This window comes from Rousettus aegyptiacus, unplaced genomic scaffold (genome assembly GCF_014176215.1).
Source record: "Rousettus aegyptiacus isolate mRouAeg1 unplaced genomic scaffold, mRouAeg1.p scaffold_m13_p_8, whole genome shotgun sequence".
Lineage (NCBI taxonomy): Eukaryota > Metazoa > Chordata > Mammalia > Chiroptera > Pteropodidae > Rousettus > Rousettus aegyptiacus.
Window position 1 is genome coordinate 27,475,399 of NW_023416311.1, and position 19,202 is coordinate 27,494,600.

General features: G+C 44.8%; 1 protein-coding gene across 1 annotated transcript in view; it reads left to right on the plus strand.

Moving 5' to 3' along the window:
• The window catches only part of LOC107511800 (NADPH--cytochrome P450 reductase), a 58,697-nt gene that overhangs the window by 18,404 nt on the left and 21,091 nt on the right, over positions 1-19,202 (plus strand). Inside the window, exon 2 of the mRNA XM_016146543.2 lies at positions 7,439-7,630. Coding sequence (XP_016002029.1) covers positions 7,452-7,630 — 179 coding nt within the window. The 5' untranslated portion in view covers positions 7,439-7,451. The remainder of the gene's footprint in view (positions 1-7,438; positions 7,631-19,202) is intronic.

The following is a 19,202-nucleotide window of genomic DNA, read 5'->3' on the forward strand; positions in this document are numbered from 1 at the left end:
ATGGGGTTTCGCACGACCTTATTCTCAGGTTCAATTAATTTGCTAGAGTGGTTCCGGAAAACATTTACTTATATTGATCAGTTTATTGAAAGATTTGATAATGGATACAAATGAACAGCAGATGAAAAGAAAAGATACACAGGCTGAGGTATGGGAGGGTCTCCAGCACAGGAGCTTCTTCTGTCCCTGTAGAGTTCGAGTGCATCACCCTCTCAGTAGGTAGATGTGTTCCCTGACCTGGAAGCTCTCCAAATGCCATACTCTTGGGATTTTAGGGAGGTTATTAACTCCATTTCAGTACCTCTTTTTTCTCTGGAGAATGTTGGTATGGGGCTAAAAATCCCAAGCTTCTTCTCATGGCTTTGTCTTTTTGGTAACCAGCCCCCATCCAGGAGCCATCCAGGAGCCTACCCAGAGTTGCCTCACTAGAACAGGAAATTCAAAGCATTTTAGGAGTTCTGTGCCAGGAGCAGGAGACAGAGGTTAATATATATATTTTCTATTGTCTTACAGAACTGTTGGAAGTATCTTGTGCCCATAAATTGCCCTGTGCTAACTTTTAATAATGTTATTAAGTTATACCCACAAAAGGCCCTGGAGTACATTGCCAAGGGCTTAGGTGAACTGTGGATGCACCTGAACTTTTGGCGTTCAGGCCAGGTGGAGGAGGCCCCAGATTGAAACAAGTAAGCCACATGACTCTCCACGACCAGCTGCAGCTCCAGTGGTCAGCCCCTGTGCAGCTTTGTCGGCTCTATTTGTGCTAAGTAGTGCTAGCTGGCTCTTCCCCCTGCTTCTCGCTGAATCATGCTTTCATAGATTCAGCTTTCCTAGCTGCCTTCCTCTTTCACGTCATTGGATCAGACACAATACGAGTCATGTGTCTCCATAACACACCCTGTTATGTGTAGGAAAGATCATTAGCTGGGGGCGGTTGGGCATTTGCTATGGAATGGTGGCCTGAGCGTGCCCTATATAGACTTCCTTGTTCAGGGCTCCATGACTGTATTGATATTGTGGGTACAACCACCATTGTACAGGGTTGCCACCCTATGGCATAGTTCTTTCTAATCATGTCACACCCTTGCCCTGTCATCACCAGCTGTCCAGGGCCCAAAGACCTTAGCCACATAGGGGGCTCCTGGGCCCTTTGCACACTGGTCTCAGTCTTTCCCCAAAGGCTTGTCTCTTACTTACCACCCTTATACATACAAATGCATCCCATTGTGCCACACTTGAGTCACACCAGATTATGTAGCTACTGATCTTATATGGTTTAGGCCTTGATACTTGCTTTTTCTGTCTGGAACTTCTCTTATCTCTTTTATCTGATTGGTGGACCCTGTTCATTTTCCATGACCCAGCTCAGATGTTGGTGCAACCTCTTTGACTATTTTGGACCATCTTACCTACTTTGTCCTCAGATCTCCACACCGCACCTCTCCATGACATTGTAACTGTTGGGATATGCCTATAAATGACAGCAATGGATTGGCGCCCTCCATCCCCAACCAGCACGGTGGCAGAGGAGGCCCGATGAAAGAGGATTTAAATAAGATTTAGAGAGTCATACTACCCAAAATGTTCAGGATACAATTTAAAAAAATCACTGACCGTACTAAGAACTAGGAAAAATCTCACCTTGCATGGGAAAAGACAATCAACAGATGCCAACATTAAGATGACAGAGATGCTGGAATCATATATGATATAAAGAGCCAACAGACATCTTAGAACTGAAAAATACAGTACCTAAAATACCTCACTATATGGCTCCACATCAGAATGGAGAAGGCAGAGGAAATCACCAATAAACTTGAAGATAGAAAGAACATCCATCATAACAGAAACTAGACTGATAAAACTGAAGTGGCCCAGGGACTTGTGGGACTAATAAGAAAACACATTTATGTCATTATAGTCCCAGAAGAAGAAGAGAAAGAGGGTGGGGTAGAGAAAGCATTTAAAGAAGTAATGGCTGAAAAGTCCTCAACTTCATAGATTTAAGAAGCCTAGAGAATTCCAAACAGGATAAACCCAAAGAAATCCATATCAACCACATCTTGGCTTGGATGATAAGTTTGTGGACACTCTAGCTAGAAAAGAATCTGTTCCAATTGCTCTTTTGAACACTGCTCTTTAGCAGGCTGCCTTGGAGAGGTACTATCCCCTAAGCATCTCTCAGTCTGTGGAGGATGAGCTGTTAGGCAAGAACAGACTATTTCCTTGAGGTTTCCCCTCACGTTGAAGCAACTAAACCTTAGTAGAGGTTTGTGAACCTGAGCTGACCCTATTCCCACTGCAGCTGTGGGATGGTTGCCAGACCCTCATCTGAGGTGATAGTAACCGTTTGCCGTTGGGTGATTTGCATGCTGAAGAGGCTGACTAAAATCACCTGGCTTCCTTCCTTGTTGCTGCATCAGGTGATGGGCTTACTCTGATGTCAGTGCTGGGTTGGTTGATCAGTCTTATTTACTCACCAGAAGCTGCATATAGTAAATGAAAGCCCCAGGGACCTCCTGGAAGGTAATTTTGTGCTCCAAAGTTGTAAACAATTGGGTGGGAAAAGGGCCCTTCTGTTCTTGCTTTGTTTGCTTTTTCAGAAGCTGGCAAAGCTTCCACCACTGACCCTGGCCTAAGCAGCCAGCAGTTTGCCCACCTGCTCTGCCTGCTGATTGGCATTGGGACTGGAGTTGCTAACTGTGGCCCACAGCATTAGCAGGAACTGGCCAACTGTTGAAATTTAGGAGGAATAGCACCTGTCTGTCTGTCTATGCCTTTTTCTATATGTATCTTGTCTTTTATAATAAAAATGAAAACTTATGGACAGACCTAATTTATAAAAAAAGATCAAATCAGTGCTGTTCTATTCAGGTGGTCTTTTGACATACTCTCTTTTTCTGTGCCTAATTTTACAGATGGGGACATCAAAGTCTACTGCGGGAAAGAGGCCCAGCCAGCTGGTGGCAGGGCTGTGTCAAGAACCTGGTCTAGTTAAGAAGTTACGCTTTCTGTTTTTTCTTGTCCATTTGTTTTTCTTTCTTTTCTTTTTTTTTTTTCTGTTACTGACAAATGTCATGTTTGGTCCCATAAGCTCTGCGCTGGCTGATGTTCCTCCTTTATAATAAACCTGGACAGAGGAAGCGATTCACAGGGCAGAAAGATCTCACAGGGCTCCCCCATAGTCTGTGTCCTTGGAGTGCCGGTGGGGACTTCAGGCAGTCTTGGGTCACCTTGCCACACTTGAAATTTTTCCCATCAAAATATGTCAGACAGCAGAGGACAGTGACTTTATGTCATAGGGTCCTGGTTCCCAGACTGCCGAGGTGCCTCAGCACACCATAGCAGACTCCCAGAAGTACCTGATTTTCTAACACAGTGAAAGTCCACATCTGTCCATGTTAGTACTCGCTGGGGTGGTTTAGTTTCAATGTTACGTCTTCTACATTTCTCTTGATGACTTTTTGTCTACAAAGCGGGGTTTTTAGTTGTTGTTTAGACCCAACTACTTCCCAGATGGATCTATTAGGTATTGCTTTGAGTTTAGAATGCCGTGAGAATTTTACTGAAAATTTTACAAGGGCTCCGTGAACTGAGAAAGTTTTAGAATCTTTGTCCTAGGGGGTTGTCAAATGGGCACACTGCCAGCCAAATTTGTTATAAGTCTGCATGCTTCAAGTTATCAATCCATGCAAATTTTACATTCTGTGTCATAATGTACTTATTGACTGCCTTCCCTCATTCTGTGGGTAGTTATTGAGAACTGGATTATGTGCCAAGCAATTTGTTAAAGTGTGACCTGTGGAGTGACAGTCAAGCTGAGGTCTGCAGACTGAGTATGAAGCAACTAGAGGAAGAGCATCTCAGGCGCATGTAAAGGCTCTAGGGCAGGGATACAGAGGTGCAGACTGGAGAGGTGGGTGGTTGTGTGTGAAAAGGGCCCTTCTGTGAGATCGTAGTATGGTTTAACAGCTTGTTCACAGCCTTAGCCCCCAGGCACTCTGCTCTGTATCCTAGTGTGGGAAGTATAAGGTAAAGGTCTTTTCTCCCAGGTTAAGTTCTCACCATATGCCAGATTCAGAGGAGCCCATGAGCCTATTCTTCCCTCAGGAGCTCACAGAGTAGGGGAGAGACACATGTCCAATAGGTGTTTGTACTCAGACAGTTACTGAACACAGCCCTCCCCTGGGAAGCTGGGGTCCCCTTTCTAGTTTTGTCACTCAAGTGAGCTGCTTACCCATTTGGGTCCTCAGATTCTGCATTATAGATTGTCCTCATATAAATGAACGTCAGGTCCTTCCCACTGCTCCTATGCAGCTCTTGTCTGTCTGAAGTTTCACACCTCAGACTCAAAGCTGTTTGGGGACATTCTCGGTTCTGTTGCGACCCCAGGTCTACGTGCTGATAGTGTCCATTGTGCTGGTGGGGGCTTCAAGGCCTGAGCCCCAACCCCACCTGCTTTGGAGAGTCAGTCACGTTCTCAGTGGGAGTGCCTGGTCGTTTCTGCAGGGGTGCAGGAATTTGTGGTGTCCTTACTAAAACAGAGAGGCCTGAAATGCTGCAAGAAGTATTAACTGCAGGTGTGAGAACAAGAGTGAGGAAGAGTGGACATAGCCTCACAAACTGTTGCAATGATGTATCTGTGTTGTGCTTTTCAGATCATAAAACCACTCCATTATCTTATGCTACACTTTGCTAATCCAGCTACTCTAGAATCACATGTTTATTTATTCATGGATTGGTACTAGGTGCTCATTATCTGCCATGCTGTGCTCAAAGTGAAGTCTCTCCCCTTGCGGGCTGACCCTGTGGTCAGGGAGATGACCAGTGGGGGACAAATGTGTAATGTAAGGTAGTGATCAGTGCCGTGATGGGGCAAGGGGAGAGAGAATGACCAGATATTACAGTAAGGCAAAGTCTCTCTGAGTCATAATGTATTCATTGACTGCCTTCACTCATTCCATGGATAGTTTCATCAGATGGTGACATCCGAGTGGAGACTTGAAGGAAATGAAGGAGAGAACCCTGAGCAATATGTTAACATGTACAAAGGCCCTGAGGCACAAGGAGACCTGGAGGCTTGGGGAGTAGCAAGGAGACCAGTGTGAATGGTGAGGTGTGAGGAGAGGGCAGAGTGGTAAGAAATGTGGTGGGAGTGGTATCCAAGGGTAGATCATATGGGCTTATAGGCCAGGTAAGGACTTTAGATTTTTTACTAAGTATGAAGCTATTTGAGGGTTTAGGGAGGTGACGTGATCTGATTGACTTTTTCAAAGGATCCTTCTGGCTACTGTGTGGAGAAGGGCCTGTTAGGAGCCCATTGCAGTGGTCTGGGTGGCTTGAACCAAACGATATTGAAAGAATGGGATTGCGTGAGCGCCTACTGCAGTCTCCCTTGTCACCAGCTCACCGTCATTTCGAAGCCACCTGCCAGGAATGAGCTTTTTCTCCTGAGTTGTGCAATCAACTTTCATATGTGTCAACAGTCTTTTAGCTTTGTGGGCATTAGTTCCCCCTCTGTAGAGTAAGGGGGCTGGGTGACCTGAGTTAGAAGGGCAGCAGGGCAGGGCACAGACGTCCATTGACTGCTGCTTTTGAGAGATGCCAGCTGGGGACTTTCTTGTGTCAGCACATTAGTCCTGACCACAACCCCCAGCTGGTTCCAGCAGGGCTCTGAGTGTCTGCTGCCTCATGATTTTGTGGTCCTTGCAGAATCCATCCCAGCAGGTCCTCTCTCTCCATGGTTTCATGAGAGCTTGACAGATGTCTTGTGAGAGTGACAGATGACACTGACAAGGTTGGATAGAAAGACATGACTAACACTGAATGAATATTAAATGTGTTTATAAGTTACTACTTAAATATAAACAGTACTCTCTGTGGACACTAAAGTTTGTTCTTTAATGTAAGGTATCAAAAAGAAGTTGAGTTTGTTTCAAGAACTCAGCCATTAGAAAGCACCTCAGATAATGAGAAAGCAAAGAATGAAGCTTGAGGGCCCATTCTGAATGGCCCATTCCCAACAGGTTGCCGAAGGGCAGGGCTTATGGCAGGAGTCCTTAGATGCTAGGATGCTTTGTTCAGGGCCAGCCCTATGGTTTCTTGGAGGCAGTGACAGCTAACAGAAGTCAAATATGAAGCAATCTCCTATTGCCTGAGTTCCTGAGATAGTACAGGCATTTCTTACTGAGTCTGGGAGCCAGGGTTATGGTAAAAACAATCCAGTTGGTAAAAGCAGTGATTACAAAATAGAATGATGCAATTTCAGAGCTGAGTTCAGCCTTATTGACAAATGGCATAAGTGTACTTCTGAGGTTTCAGGTGCTCTTAATTTGACCTTTGTTGACTCTTATCACATCCACCTACCTGCGAAGTTTCAGTGGTGGAAGGACCAGTTGAGCATCTTTCAGGAGAACTAACTGGTGTGTTGGCGAGGCGGGGAGTGTCCCCAAGACTACTCTCTGGTTCAGTGATTCACCAGGACTCACAGAACTCAGAAATCTGTTTTACTACCAGTTATGGTTTATCATGGCAGGCGGGTACAGAGTAAAGTCAGTGTAGGAAAAGGCTCCATAGAGGGGGGTTCAGGAGAAACCAGGAAATCTGTCTTTTAGCTTCCAGTTGTCCTCTCCCAGTGGAGTCACATGGCTAGCACTTAATTCTCCCAGTAACCATATTTGGCAGTACTTATAAAGCATTGCCAGCCAGGGACTCTCACTCAAGCCTTGGTGTTCAGGGTTTTTTTCAAGAGTCAGTCTTGTAGCCATGGAGCACCAGTGTCTATCTCAAAGCTTGCTTACTCAGTCTCCAGCACCCCAGAGGTCAAACTGACATGATGTGATTTAGAGCCCCAGGCATTTACCCTAAATGACATTGCTGACATAAACTGTCTACGAATACAGAGACACTCTTATCAGGCAACATAGTTCAAGGGCACGGAGGTTATTTCCCAGGAGTCATCCAAGGGCCTTTCCTGAAGACCTTAGGAATGTGCACGGTTTGGGGGCAGCCCCAACCTGCCACACATTTGGGGAAAGGGTTTGTGGTGACGAGATTCCCTTTGTTATGTGGAAACAAATTCCTCTGCCGTGCTTTATGTGGCTGGAGGATGCTTGATAGTCCTTGGAGTCAGTGGTTTCCATTCTCTATGTTTGCAAGGGCCACAGTCCTAGCTTCAGCTGTAGCTTGCACCTAAGGTACACCCTGGGCTGGGCTGGGGGCCACTTGACTGTTTCAGTTCCTGTCCAAGGTTGCAGCTGTGTTCTGGTGGGGACCTCGCTGAAGTGGGAGCTCCTGCCCTGGTGCTTGGCCTGTTCCTATATCCCTTGGGACATGAGGCACAGGCTGAAGCTTTTTGGGGTGGGGATGGGGTGGCCCAGCTGGCCTCAGGGGGACCCTGCTCTTCCCTACTGACATTTGTCATTTTTCTCCCTGACAGTTTCGTGATCAACATGGGGGACTCCAACACAGATACCAGCACCACCGTGTCCGAAACAGTGGCTGAAGAAGTGTCTCTTTTTAGCATGACAGACATGGTTCTATTTTCACTTATTGCGGGTTTCCTTACCTACTGGTTCCTCTTCAGGAAGAAAAAGGACGAAATTCCTGAGTTCACTAAAATTCAGCCAATGTAAGTGACACTCTTTCTCAGTGTTCTAGAACTCTTGGATGTCTTTGTTGGTCCAAGCAGCACTCGGTACTTGGGCCTCGGTCAGGAATGAGCCAGCTGAGAGACACAAGTTTCCTTATAGCATTTGGGGTCAAGTCTTGGCTTTTGCCTTATTGGTAGACTACGCTTCAAATCTATATCTGCCTTATTTGAACTTCACAGAACCATTCAGAGCGGAAGGCACAGTTTTACAGATAGATGACCCGAGGCTCAGGGATGTTAAGGACACTGCCCAAGATCTTCTGCATATGGCAGAGCTGGAGCTGGTACCATTTGTACACATGGGATCATGGAGATGCAGTTTGCACAGGACCATGTAGCAAAGCAATTACTCCTTTTGCAATTTTCTTTTAATTGTTTTCATCAATGACAAGGAGAGGGTTGCAGTTTGATGTGTATATGTCCCTATTACCTAACACTTCCTAATTTTTTTTTTTTTAAATTAAGAGATCCACCTCAAGCTTAGCACTTTGAGGAGTGACGGTATAAGAGGAAACCTCTGATTTTTTCCTCTACATTCAGTACTTACTCTGAATGCTTCTGTGACCAGATGTGGGGGAAGTTTTCCATACACCAAGCAGTTCTTCAACTCCTGTGACACCAACTGGGTCTACCACTATCTGCCTGAGGTTGGCATTAGATCATGCAGGTTAAGGGCTCTGTCCCATAAGACTCTCTACCCCTCTACGATGCCAATTGCAAGTTCATGTTGTCACCTGTGCTTCTGACCAAACAGCTATAAATCAGAGGTTCTCATACCTCTACCTCAGGTTTGATTAATTTGCTAGAGCGGCTCACAGAACTCAGGAAAACAGTTTACTTATTGGGTTAGTGGTTTATTATTAAAAGAGTATAAATGATTCAAGGTTCATGTGTTTGATGCCAAAATTCAAAATGTCAGAGTTTGGAATAAGGAACGTTTTATTGAGTGAGAAGGTACTAGCTTGAGAAGATGGAGGGCTTTAACGCTTCTGCAAATCCATCTTAAGAGCATCCCAAATTCGGTTGTCTTTTCTGTCGATGGAAGGGAGGAGGGGCAGGGTAGGAGGTGGGTGAGGACCATCAGCTAGGTAGCTGCTGACAGGGGTCCAAGGAAGAGTGAAAAATCTCTAAATCTCTTTGTTCCCGGTGGGTCCATTGACCCCTCTGATATGAGTCAGGTCTCGAGGCTCCTGTAAATTTTTGATAAACAATCATTAATTCATACGTATTTCCCCACCTTTTCAGAGAGGCACTTTCTGACAAGAGGCTGTTTATGCAACGTTCTCAAGCCTCAAGCAGAATCCCTCTAGTTAGTGCATACCTATAGCCAGAGCTATTAGCCCGAAGGCCATGGGAGAAATGCAGACTGGAGCATTTCACTCTGATACAGATATTACTCAGGAACAGCCAGATGGAAGAGATACACATGTAGAGCAGGAGATGGGGAAAGGGCACGGAGCTCCTGTGCCCTCCTCTCCAGGCGCTCCACTCTCCAGCACCTTCACCTGTTCAGCAACCCTGATGCTCTCCAAACCCCATCCTTTTGGTTTTTTATGGAGGCTTTATTACATGGGCACGATTGATTAAAATCATTGGCCATTGGGGATTAATTCAACTTCCAGTCCTTCTCTCCTTCCTGGAGGTCAGAGATAGGGTTGAAAATTCTAATCCTCTAATCACAGGGTTGGTTACCTTGGCTACTGGCCCCATCCTTAATGGCTTTCCAAAAGTCACTTTATTGACATAAACTCCAGTGTGGCTGAAAGGGGCTCTTTTTAAATAATAGAAGATAGCTTTATCTCTCATATCACTTAGGAACTTTCAAAAGTTTTAGGTGCTGTGCCAGAAAAAGGAGAAAGCCAAATACATGTTTCTTATTATAAGTCACAATGTCATCACAGACAGTATCCAGCTTGACTTTACTAACACTTTTGTATTTTATCGATTTTTTAAACCTTCCGTAAAGCTTGCTTTTAAGAAAGTTTAATTGAAAGATGATTTAGTGTAAAGAAAAACATTAAGGGAGTAAAAGTACAGAGAGTTTTTAGATGTGAAAAATGATGGTGAAAGTGTGTCTATGCCACTATTGAGTTCCGTATCATCACTGCAGCCAGATCTTGTTATTGCCAGCAGGTCTGAGTAGGACCTACCTGGCCAAGCCCTGTGGCCGGGAGAGCTCCAGGGCGCAGTTCTGCCCTTGGGGCTCCCAAGTTCACCAAGGAGCAAGTCTCAAGTGCAGAATATGGGGCCATGCTCAGGCTAGAACTCCTGGTTGGGCAGGGTGAGCATTTAGGTTCACGTCAAGTCCTAATTCTCAATTCCAGTTTTGGTAACAGTTTGCTTTCCTAGAAAATTATAGTCTTCAAATAGCAGATAATCAGGGACAGCAATTCTTGTAATAAGTCCTAACTTAATGTTGTTGGTAGGCTAACAAAACCAATTTTACTATAGGCTAATTGATAAAAACAAGAGTTAAATTCCTAAGGCATCTCATTAACATTATAATGAAATAACATTGCCCAAACTGTTATCATTATTGTAGGGCTTGTTATTGACAGAGCATTAGTTTTACATTTTAAAAAACTTAGCAAATATTTACTGAAGCCCAACTAAGTCCCAGATAGCCGTGAACAAGATAGATGAAGTCTCCTGTTCCTCGGGCTTGCAGTCCTAGTGCTGGGCAGATCCTGGGTGAGGCCCTTAACCTCACTCTTCCTCATTTTCTTCATCTGCTGTATGGAGGCAATAACCCCAGTCTTAGGAGCTCTTGCAAATGGCAAGAGAGGTGATATTTATGATGTCACCTCTAGCATTGTTCCATAGTAGCTGCTTAGCATTTGTGTCAGAATGTGTTTTTCATCAAGCACTTAGCTAGGTGCCGCAGGAATACAGAGGTGGCACTTTACATTAAAGAAGCTGAGAAGTCAAGATGTTGAAAAAGACTTTTTAAAAATGGTTTATGAAGTGCTTTCATGTGCATTATCTAATCAGGGCCTCTGCAACAGAAGCGTGTGCTAGGCAGGGTGGGTGATCTCATCACTGGGCAGAGAGAGACACAGCCCAGTGGAGGTCTCTGCAGGCTCCCAGAACTCTAAGAAAGAAGGAATTCTTTCTGGTGGAGGGATTGAGGAGATGTGTTTTGGAAGGTGATGTTACGAAGGTCCTAGAAGCTGGTGCCACACCCTGAGGCTGAGAGGGCTTTGCCACCAGAGGGACAGAGGAGGGACGGGAGAATGGGCAGGTGAGCTGGAGTCCAGCCAGTTCCAACTGGGGCTGATACAGGGGCATTCCTGATGGAAAAAAATGTGTTACTCAAGGGAACCAGTGTCCAGGTCCCATCTTACAGTGGCCCTGCGTTTCCTCGTCTGTAACACGGAAGTGCCCCTCCCACTCCGCTCCCACCACGAGTGAGGACGTGGATGTGCCATGGGAGCTTGTGGAGCCATCGTTCTCTCTGTCGCTTTTTTGGCCTTGTAAGATGGACTTGAAATAACACTCCTAAACTGTGGGAGCTCTTGTATTTTATACCTTCTAATTGTTTCTCTCTGCCAGGATATTAAAACTGTATTTCCTTCTTCATAATCATAAAATTTTAACCTTGTATGTGTTGTGTCTGTCCTTCACGATACAAATGCTTTTCTCACCCCTCATCATATCACGTTGAATACCTGCAATGGCCAGGGATTTTACGTGTACACTAACAGGGAAACAGTTACAGTGCAGTGGTTAAGTTCCGGACCCTAAAGTTGGGTGCCTAAGATTTGAATACTGACTCTACTACATAGAAGCCATGTGATGTTTGCCGTTTACTTAATCTTTTGAAATCCATGTTCTCAGCTGTAAATTGGAGGTAATAATAGTACTTAACCTCCACAGGGTTGTAAAAATTAAATGACAATTTATTGTAGAGCTATTTGCCTAGGTCCTGGTGCATGATGAGCCCTCAAATGGTATGTATTATTAGTTTTTATCTTCTTATTGCTATCATCTCCAGCCTTACAGGAGACCCTCAAGGAAGGCATTACAATTCTATTTTGCAGATGAGGAATCTGAGGCACTCGTGACTGAGGAGTTTACTCAGGGCCACCTAACTTATAAGTGGCAGAGCTGACTTTTGAACTCAGATCTGTAAACTTCATGCCCCATGTTTTCCCCGCTTTGCCATCCTGCCATCAGTCTGTTAGATATTGATATCCCATTTCAAAGATGAGAAAACTTGAGACTCAGAGATGTCACTTAGCTGATGTAACTGGGCCACAAGCCTCCCACTATAAATCCCATGTCATTGTCCCTAACCACTTATTTTCAGTGAGCACAGGTGATTTCTGCCAAAGCACAGAGCTTCCTTACCCACCAGGTCAGTGGGATGTGATAGGGCTCAGTGTGGGGACTACATAGCTCAAGTCTATCTCAGGAATTCTCACCAAGATTTATGGTGCCTAATAGTTGGTCTCTGAAGGCTTTTTAGGCTTGGTTACCTGGGATGCTGTGTCTAAACCTTTGAGCATGGATATAGTTTAAAACCAAACCAGTGAGACCGACTATGTCTGACCAGCAAGCACTTTGAATAGCATGGAGGCACAGGACACATATCATCAGTCCCACCAAGCCTGAACTTCTAGATGCAGGCCAGGGGTCCCTAACCCCCGGGCTTTGGACCGGTACCCATCCGTTTCCTGTTAGGAACTGGGCTGCACAACAAGAGGTAAGCGGCTGGAAAGTGAGCAAAGCTTTATCTGTATTTGCAGCCACTCTCCAGTGCTAGCATTGCCACCTCAGCCTCACCTCAGATTATCAGATATTAGATTCTCACAGGAGCACTGGTCCCTAGTACCAAAAGGTTGTGGACTGCTGATGCAGGGGATCCAGGAGGAGGGCCTGTGTGCGCAGGTGAATCTCCCCAGACATGCTGGCCTCCAGGGCCCTAGACCAACGGTCTACATTTGGCTTTCAGAACTTCAGTAGCCCAGATGCTCTTTGATGTCATTATCTATGAGTAGCTGACAGAGATGCCACCTGTGGACCCTTAATGGAGCCTGGAGTTTGCTCTCTGAGCTCAAATCAGCATCAGTCCAGGAGGGTACTTGAGACAGTCTTTGCCCTCCAGGGTGGGGATGAGAGAGTTTAATACACCAGGCAGAGTAGACTTTGCTCTCTCTCCACGTGGGCACAGTTCCAGCTCAGGAGCAACACTGTGACTAGAATGTTGACAGGAATACACGCATAGCACGTAGAAGCTCTCCAGCCTCTGGTAAAAGGAGTGGCATAAAGCGGCATGAGGTGATGTTGGAATCCTGACCAACATCGTGGGATCCATCAAGTCAGACAAATTTTATTTAAGACTTTATGCCAAGCCCTTTTGACAGACAGATCAATAAAATGGAGCCCCTGCCTTCCAGTCCAGTGGGAAGGGCAGTCACGAGAACTGATTCATCTGTAGTGGGCTATGCTGGAAAACACACTTGTGAAGAGCCAGGGAGACCCAGGAGGGAAGGACAGGCTCTGACTTGGGATTATGGAAGGCTTTCAAGAGGAGGAGGCATTTAAGTTGAGTCAGTCCCTAGAGTGGGAGTTTGACAGGCTATGGGTGGTCAATTGGAGGCCCAGAGGGAGAAAGACCATGTGATGTGTTGGGTTGGCAATACTAAGTTTTGTGCGATTGCGAAGGTATGTGTTTAGGTTGGAGTGGAGCCGGGGGTGTGGGAAAGACAGGCTGGAGCCCAATTGGAGCATGTTCTGTAGAAAAGTGAAATGATCAGACCCTGGTTTCAGAAGGGCCCCATGTGGGCTGCCTGGGAGTTGGATAGAGGGCTGTTGGGATGCTAGAGGCAGGCTGAGGGCTGTTTCAGGAAGTGATCCAAAGAGAGATGATGAGGCTTGCGGAGAGAGTTCCTGTCTATATAGTGAAGACACAACCGATGAGCCTCCAAGGCCTGGTTGAGCATGGAGAAGCTGGAGGGACAGTTGAAGGTGGGACTGACAAGGCACAAGCTCAAGAGCAAGTTTGAGAAGGAGCAGGAGAGGCCAAAATGTGGAGGGAGAGGATTCCCCTAGGAATAGCCGATGGGGCTGGGGAGTTTAGTGAAACCCAAATTTAGGAGATTTGGGGATGGGAGCAACTAAAGAAAAGAGAGATCGAGGCTGTTAGAAGGAAGACAGTGAAGTAGAATATATATTGAAATTTTTTAAGGCTGAGCAAGAGCGGTGCTGGGCAGGGTTAGGCCACTTACCACTCCTCTCTCTGGTCCTCAGGGCCGACTTAGATGAGGAGCACGAGACGGGTGGCAGGGGGCTTAGAGGAAAGGTCAGTTCTGGAAGGCCTCCTTTGTTTTTGTTTGTAAAGTTTTTAGTGAAGTATATAACATACAAACATAAAGGTACACACATCATTAAGTGCGTGGTTTAACTTTTTGTCACAAAATGAATGCATGTCATAAGCTCTCAAGTCAAGAAAGAGCCCTTTCCGCCCCTGCCAGTCACACTACCCCCAGGTCACCCACACTTGTGACGTAGATGAGTGATGTCAGTGTCACAGAATTTGCATTCTTTGGCCTTTTTCTCAACACCGTTCAGGTTTATTCATATTATATGCAGTTCTTCCGTCCTCATTGCTGCACAGTATTCCACATAGTGAATGAACCGTCATTTGTTCCTTCTACTTATGATGGACATTAAGATCATTTCCAGTTTGCGGTAAACATTCTAGTGCGTGTATTTGGGTTCGCATATGGATGTATTTCTGTTAGGCTGTGCTTTGAAGTGGAATTGGTGGGTCACAGGGAAGGTTTGTGTTCAGCTCCATCAGACACTGCCAAACGCTTTCCCAGCGTCCTCTCCCACCACCAGCCTGTGGGATTTCAGTAGCTTCCCGTCCTCATGAGTGCTTATTTTTGTCAACTTTTTATTTTAGCCATACTAATGGGCATGAGGTGGTATCCTCTTTGAATGTTTTTCTGATGATCTTTTTCATGTGTTTTTGGCCATTTAGATATCTTCCTTTGTGAAGATCTGTCTGTTCAAGACTGCCCATTTTTTCTATAGGGTCATTGGCCTTGTCTTTTCAGGGTTCTTTATATTCCAGATATGAGTCCTTTGTTAGATTAATATATTGTAAATATCATCTCTCTTCTGTAACTTGCCTTTGTACTTTCTTAATATCTTTAATGATCAGAAAGTCTTGACTTCAACTTAATTCAATTTGTCAATCCTTTGGTTAACCTTAACCCTCACGGTTAATGTTTTTGTGTCCAGTTTAAAAGATCTTTACTCTTAAAGAACATCAGGAAGTTGGTTCTTTCTTAATTTTTTTTTTTTAAATGTAAATGTCATTGTTGTAGCTTTTAAACTTAACTCTGCCATTCAGCTGAAATCAACTTGGCACTGGTGAATTGTGTGAGGAGCTTCAAGATTCATTTTTTTTCCGATGGGTATTCATTCGACTCAGCACCATTTATTGAAAAAGGTCATTCTTTTCTCACTGTACTTCTGTGTTACTGTTCATATCAATCAGGCCACTGTATATGTGTGTGTGGAGGTGGATTTCTAGACCTTTTTTTACTATTCTATTGATCTTTTATCCTTTTACAAACCCCACAGTGTTCTATTTTCTATGATTTTATATAGTAACTCTTGATTTAATATCTCATAGGCTAAGTCCTCCAGCTTTGTTCTTCTAAGATTCTCTTGTTTTTTTTTGGCCCTTGACACTTCATATAACTTTTAGAATCAGTTTGTCAATGTCCACCAAAAACAAACAGTAAAAAAAAACCTGCTGGGATTTTAGTTGGGATTGGGTCGAATCTGTAAATTAATTGACATCTTATAATATTGAGCCTTCTAATTGACAAATGTTTTTCTCCCCCAGGAGAGGTCTTTTGAACAGTTTTTAATAGCAATTAATGACTAATGCAGTTACAACCAACGCGTTCTCTTAATAATAATAATTTTGAACGTGGCTCTTTCATAAGCACTCTCACTCCTCAGCCTTCACTCAGTTTGTACCTTGGGACAGAGCATTCTATGCTAGGCAGCTCCTGATCGAAGGGAGCCTAGGGCAGTGATGATTCCCACAGGAGTCTGAAGCTCCTGGGGGTCCCTCTATGCACCCCACACACTTTGCTTCATGCATGTGATAACAACATTCTCCATGGAGCACCCCTCTTGTTGGAAGGGAATTTATTTCTGTTGCTGCCTCCCATTGTGCAGAGATAGCATCCCGTTCCTGTCTGAGTCCCTATCTGGGCCCAGGGCCTGTTAGACTGAAGATAACTAGAGAATGGTTGTTGAATTAGTAAATGCTAAATTTGAATGGTGTGGCTGTCTCTGAGACAAATTGGTCCACAGTCTGGGTTTGGCTTACACTGTATTTTACAATTTTTAAATGAAAAAACTGGCTTCTTTTGGAAAAAATTCAGAGGATGTGGCCACATTGGGCCCACAGCGATGTTTGCCAGCAGTGGCTGGAGCTGAGCAGGGCCACCTTCCTCGACTGGGCCTCAGCAGCACAGCCTCCACCCCCAGCTGGCCCAGGCCCCCAGGCTGCTGTGTGTGGTCTCCTCTGCTGCACTCACTGCTCTGGGAAGCACTGTCGTGTCGCCCTCCACACCTCAGCGTCACTTCTGGTGCCAGAGAGCGCTTTAAAGAAAAACAAAGCTTTTTATTATGGAACATTTCAAACACTAAAGCGTATTATATAGAAGAGTGAACTCATATTCACCTATTACCCTATTTTAACAATTATCCTCTCCTCACCAGTCTTGCTGTCTTTTTCCTCCCCACTGCTCAGATTATCTTAAAGCAATCACATAATTTCATAATTAATCATATAATTCATAGGAATTATGAATAAAGAAATCACATGATTTTATAGGAAATTGGAAATATTTTCTATGAAATTATATGGAAATATGAAAATATTTTAGTCCTTTTTATTTTTATTTGTTTTCATTTTTTATTTTTTAATTATGTTTATTGGGGTAACATTGGTTAATACAATTATATAATTTTCAGGTGTACATTATAATTTGACATCTGTATATTCTGTTGTGTGTTTACCACCCAGAGTCCAGTTCCCTTCAGCTACCATATATTTGATCCCCTTTACCCACTTCGCCTTCCCCCTACCCCACTATATGTGACCCCCTTTACCTCATCTACCTTCCCCCTCCTTCCTCACCCCCTACCCTGTGGTGACCACTAGTCTATGGTCCATGTCCATGAGTCTCTGTTTGTCCTATTCATATGGTGCTTTTAGGCTTATATCCCATATATAAGTGATATCTTCTTATGGCTGAGTAATATTTCATTGTATATATGTACCACAGCTTCTTTAACTAATCATCTGTCGTAGGACACTTCCGTTGCTTCCATGCCCTGGCCACTGAATAATGCTGCTATGAAGGACTCCCCTTTTTAAACATAACTTAATGCCATACTCCTGAAAGTCAACAGTAAGCTTCAGTATCTTCAGATAATCAGCATTTATTCATAGTTCCCTGGTTGACTGATAAAAATTTTCAAACCTTTTTTTTTTAAAAAGAAATTCAGGATCTAGACAAGACCCCTACATTACAATTGATTAATCTTATAAGACCCTCTCTGGGGTAGGAAAGGGATCAGGTATATTGAGGTATAATTTACATGCAATAAAATCCACCTTTTAAGAAAAAATAAATGAAATTCACTGTTTAAGTATACAGTTTGATGAATCCTGATGAATGTATACAATTGTATGACTAGTGTTATAACCAAAATATGGAATATTCTGTCATCCGAAAAAGTTCGATCCCAGGTCGTTTTGCAGTCAATACCCACCCCCCTCCACCTCAGCAACCACTGACTTTATTTTGGTCCCTGTTAGTTTTCCCCAAATGTTATGCAAATGGAATTATGTAGCTACAGCCTTTTGTGCCTGGCAGCTTCTTAATGTAATGGGAAATCTCTCAGTTCATGGACTTTCCCTCTATTCCTGTTTTTCCTTTGAAGGATGTTTGAAGAAACCTGATAATTTCTTCACAGAGTTTCTCACAGTCTGAATATTGCTGATTGCATCCCACTGGGGGTGGCCTCTGAAAAGCCACAAAAGAGCTCATTCTCCTATGTGATCTTTATTTAGGGACTTGCTCTGGACAGAAGAGTCAGAAAAGCCAGGAGTCAAGGCTGTTGGCATCATTTCTGTCCATCCTTATCTTTTAAGTGCTGACAGGTGGAAAGTGATCTAGAGTTTTTTCCACATATAACTCTATAGAGAGGTCCCTGGCTCTGTCAAATGTGAAAATAGAAACACGAATGAGTTTTACAGAGAGAAAAGCATGCGGAGAAGGCCTCTGTGAACATGGAGAGTATGCCATGCCTGAAGGCTCCCAATATCAGTGAAATGGGAAGGAAATGGGTTCAGAATATTGCTCACACCCTGCAGGCACAGGCGGGGGTTTTTTGCTGCCACCTGACCACTAAGGGACTTCACCTACCTTCTTTCCTGTCTCCTGATGAGATTGGGGTGGTTTTGCCATTCTGGTTAGCTAGCACCTGCAGCTTCGAAAGCGGGCTGTCTGGGAGCGATGCAGAAGCTGAGTGTCCTAGACCTATTGATCCTGCTGGGCATCATCAGGGCACTTGGTGCTGGTGTCTCAAGATTTCTCTTCCCACACTTTCCCCCTCACTTCTGCTAACTCCCCACCCCAGCCCCATTGTTGCCCACCCTACCACCCTGTTTTCTTTCCCTTTTCCCTTTGTACACAAAGGCAGGGTCACTTTGTGACAAAAACCAAGTCATCCCAGTGTCAGAGAATGCGGCTTTTTCTGTTACTGATGGGCTGAAGATCCCTGAGCAGTTTCTTGGACCTCAGTCTCTGCTCTCTCCTGAACAATAGCAACAGCCCCGCCTAATACCTGACAGGATCAGTTACTGCCCAGTGGTCTTTAGGGCTCAGGAGAAAGGCCAGAGAGCGTCCTGTGGTGTTGGGAGGGCAGGCGGGCAGGGCTGCTGTGGCAGGGTGTGGGGTCCTGGTCTGCATGTCCATGGATACATGTTGAAGGCTACCTGGGAGGGGGATATATGAGGTTAATAGCAGCCCACTCAAGCCCCAGAGCACCCCAAATGACAAGGACTTAGGATCTCTGAGAAGGGCTGTGAATTGTGCTTTCCAAACATGCCTGGGGACAGACCCTGGACTTCTTTCTGTGCCTTGACTGAGAGGGTGAGACAGACGGACACACCATGCTCAGCGGGAGTGGACGTGAACTTTCACAGGTCTGTAGTTGAGTTGCCAGCTCACACTGGAGCCTCATTCTCCTTGAATACTAGTTGGCATACAGTAGGCACTCAGTAACTAGTAGATCCTATTCCTTTTTGTGGCCTCCCACGCCTGCTTTAACCTGCCTCCTATAGGCCTCCGTCGCAGGAAGCACCTTCTGCACTGCTCTTCATCACTTCTTGGCCCTGTCAGTGGAGAGAGATGCTGTTTTTTATTTAAGCTCTGGTGAACCACTTTGCTTTCACCAAAGGCAGCTCTTCCAAACCATTAACTTTCTGCCCCAAGTCTCTGAAACT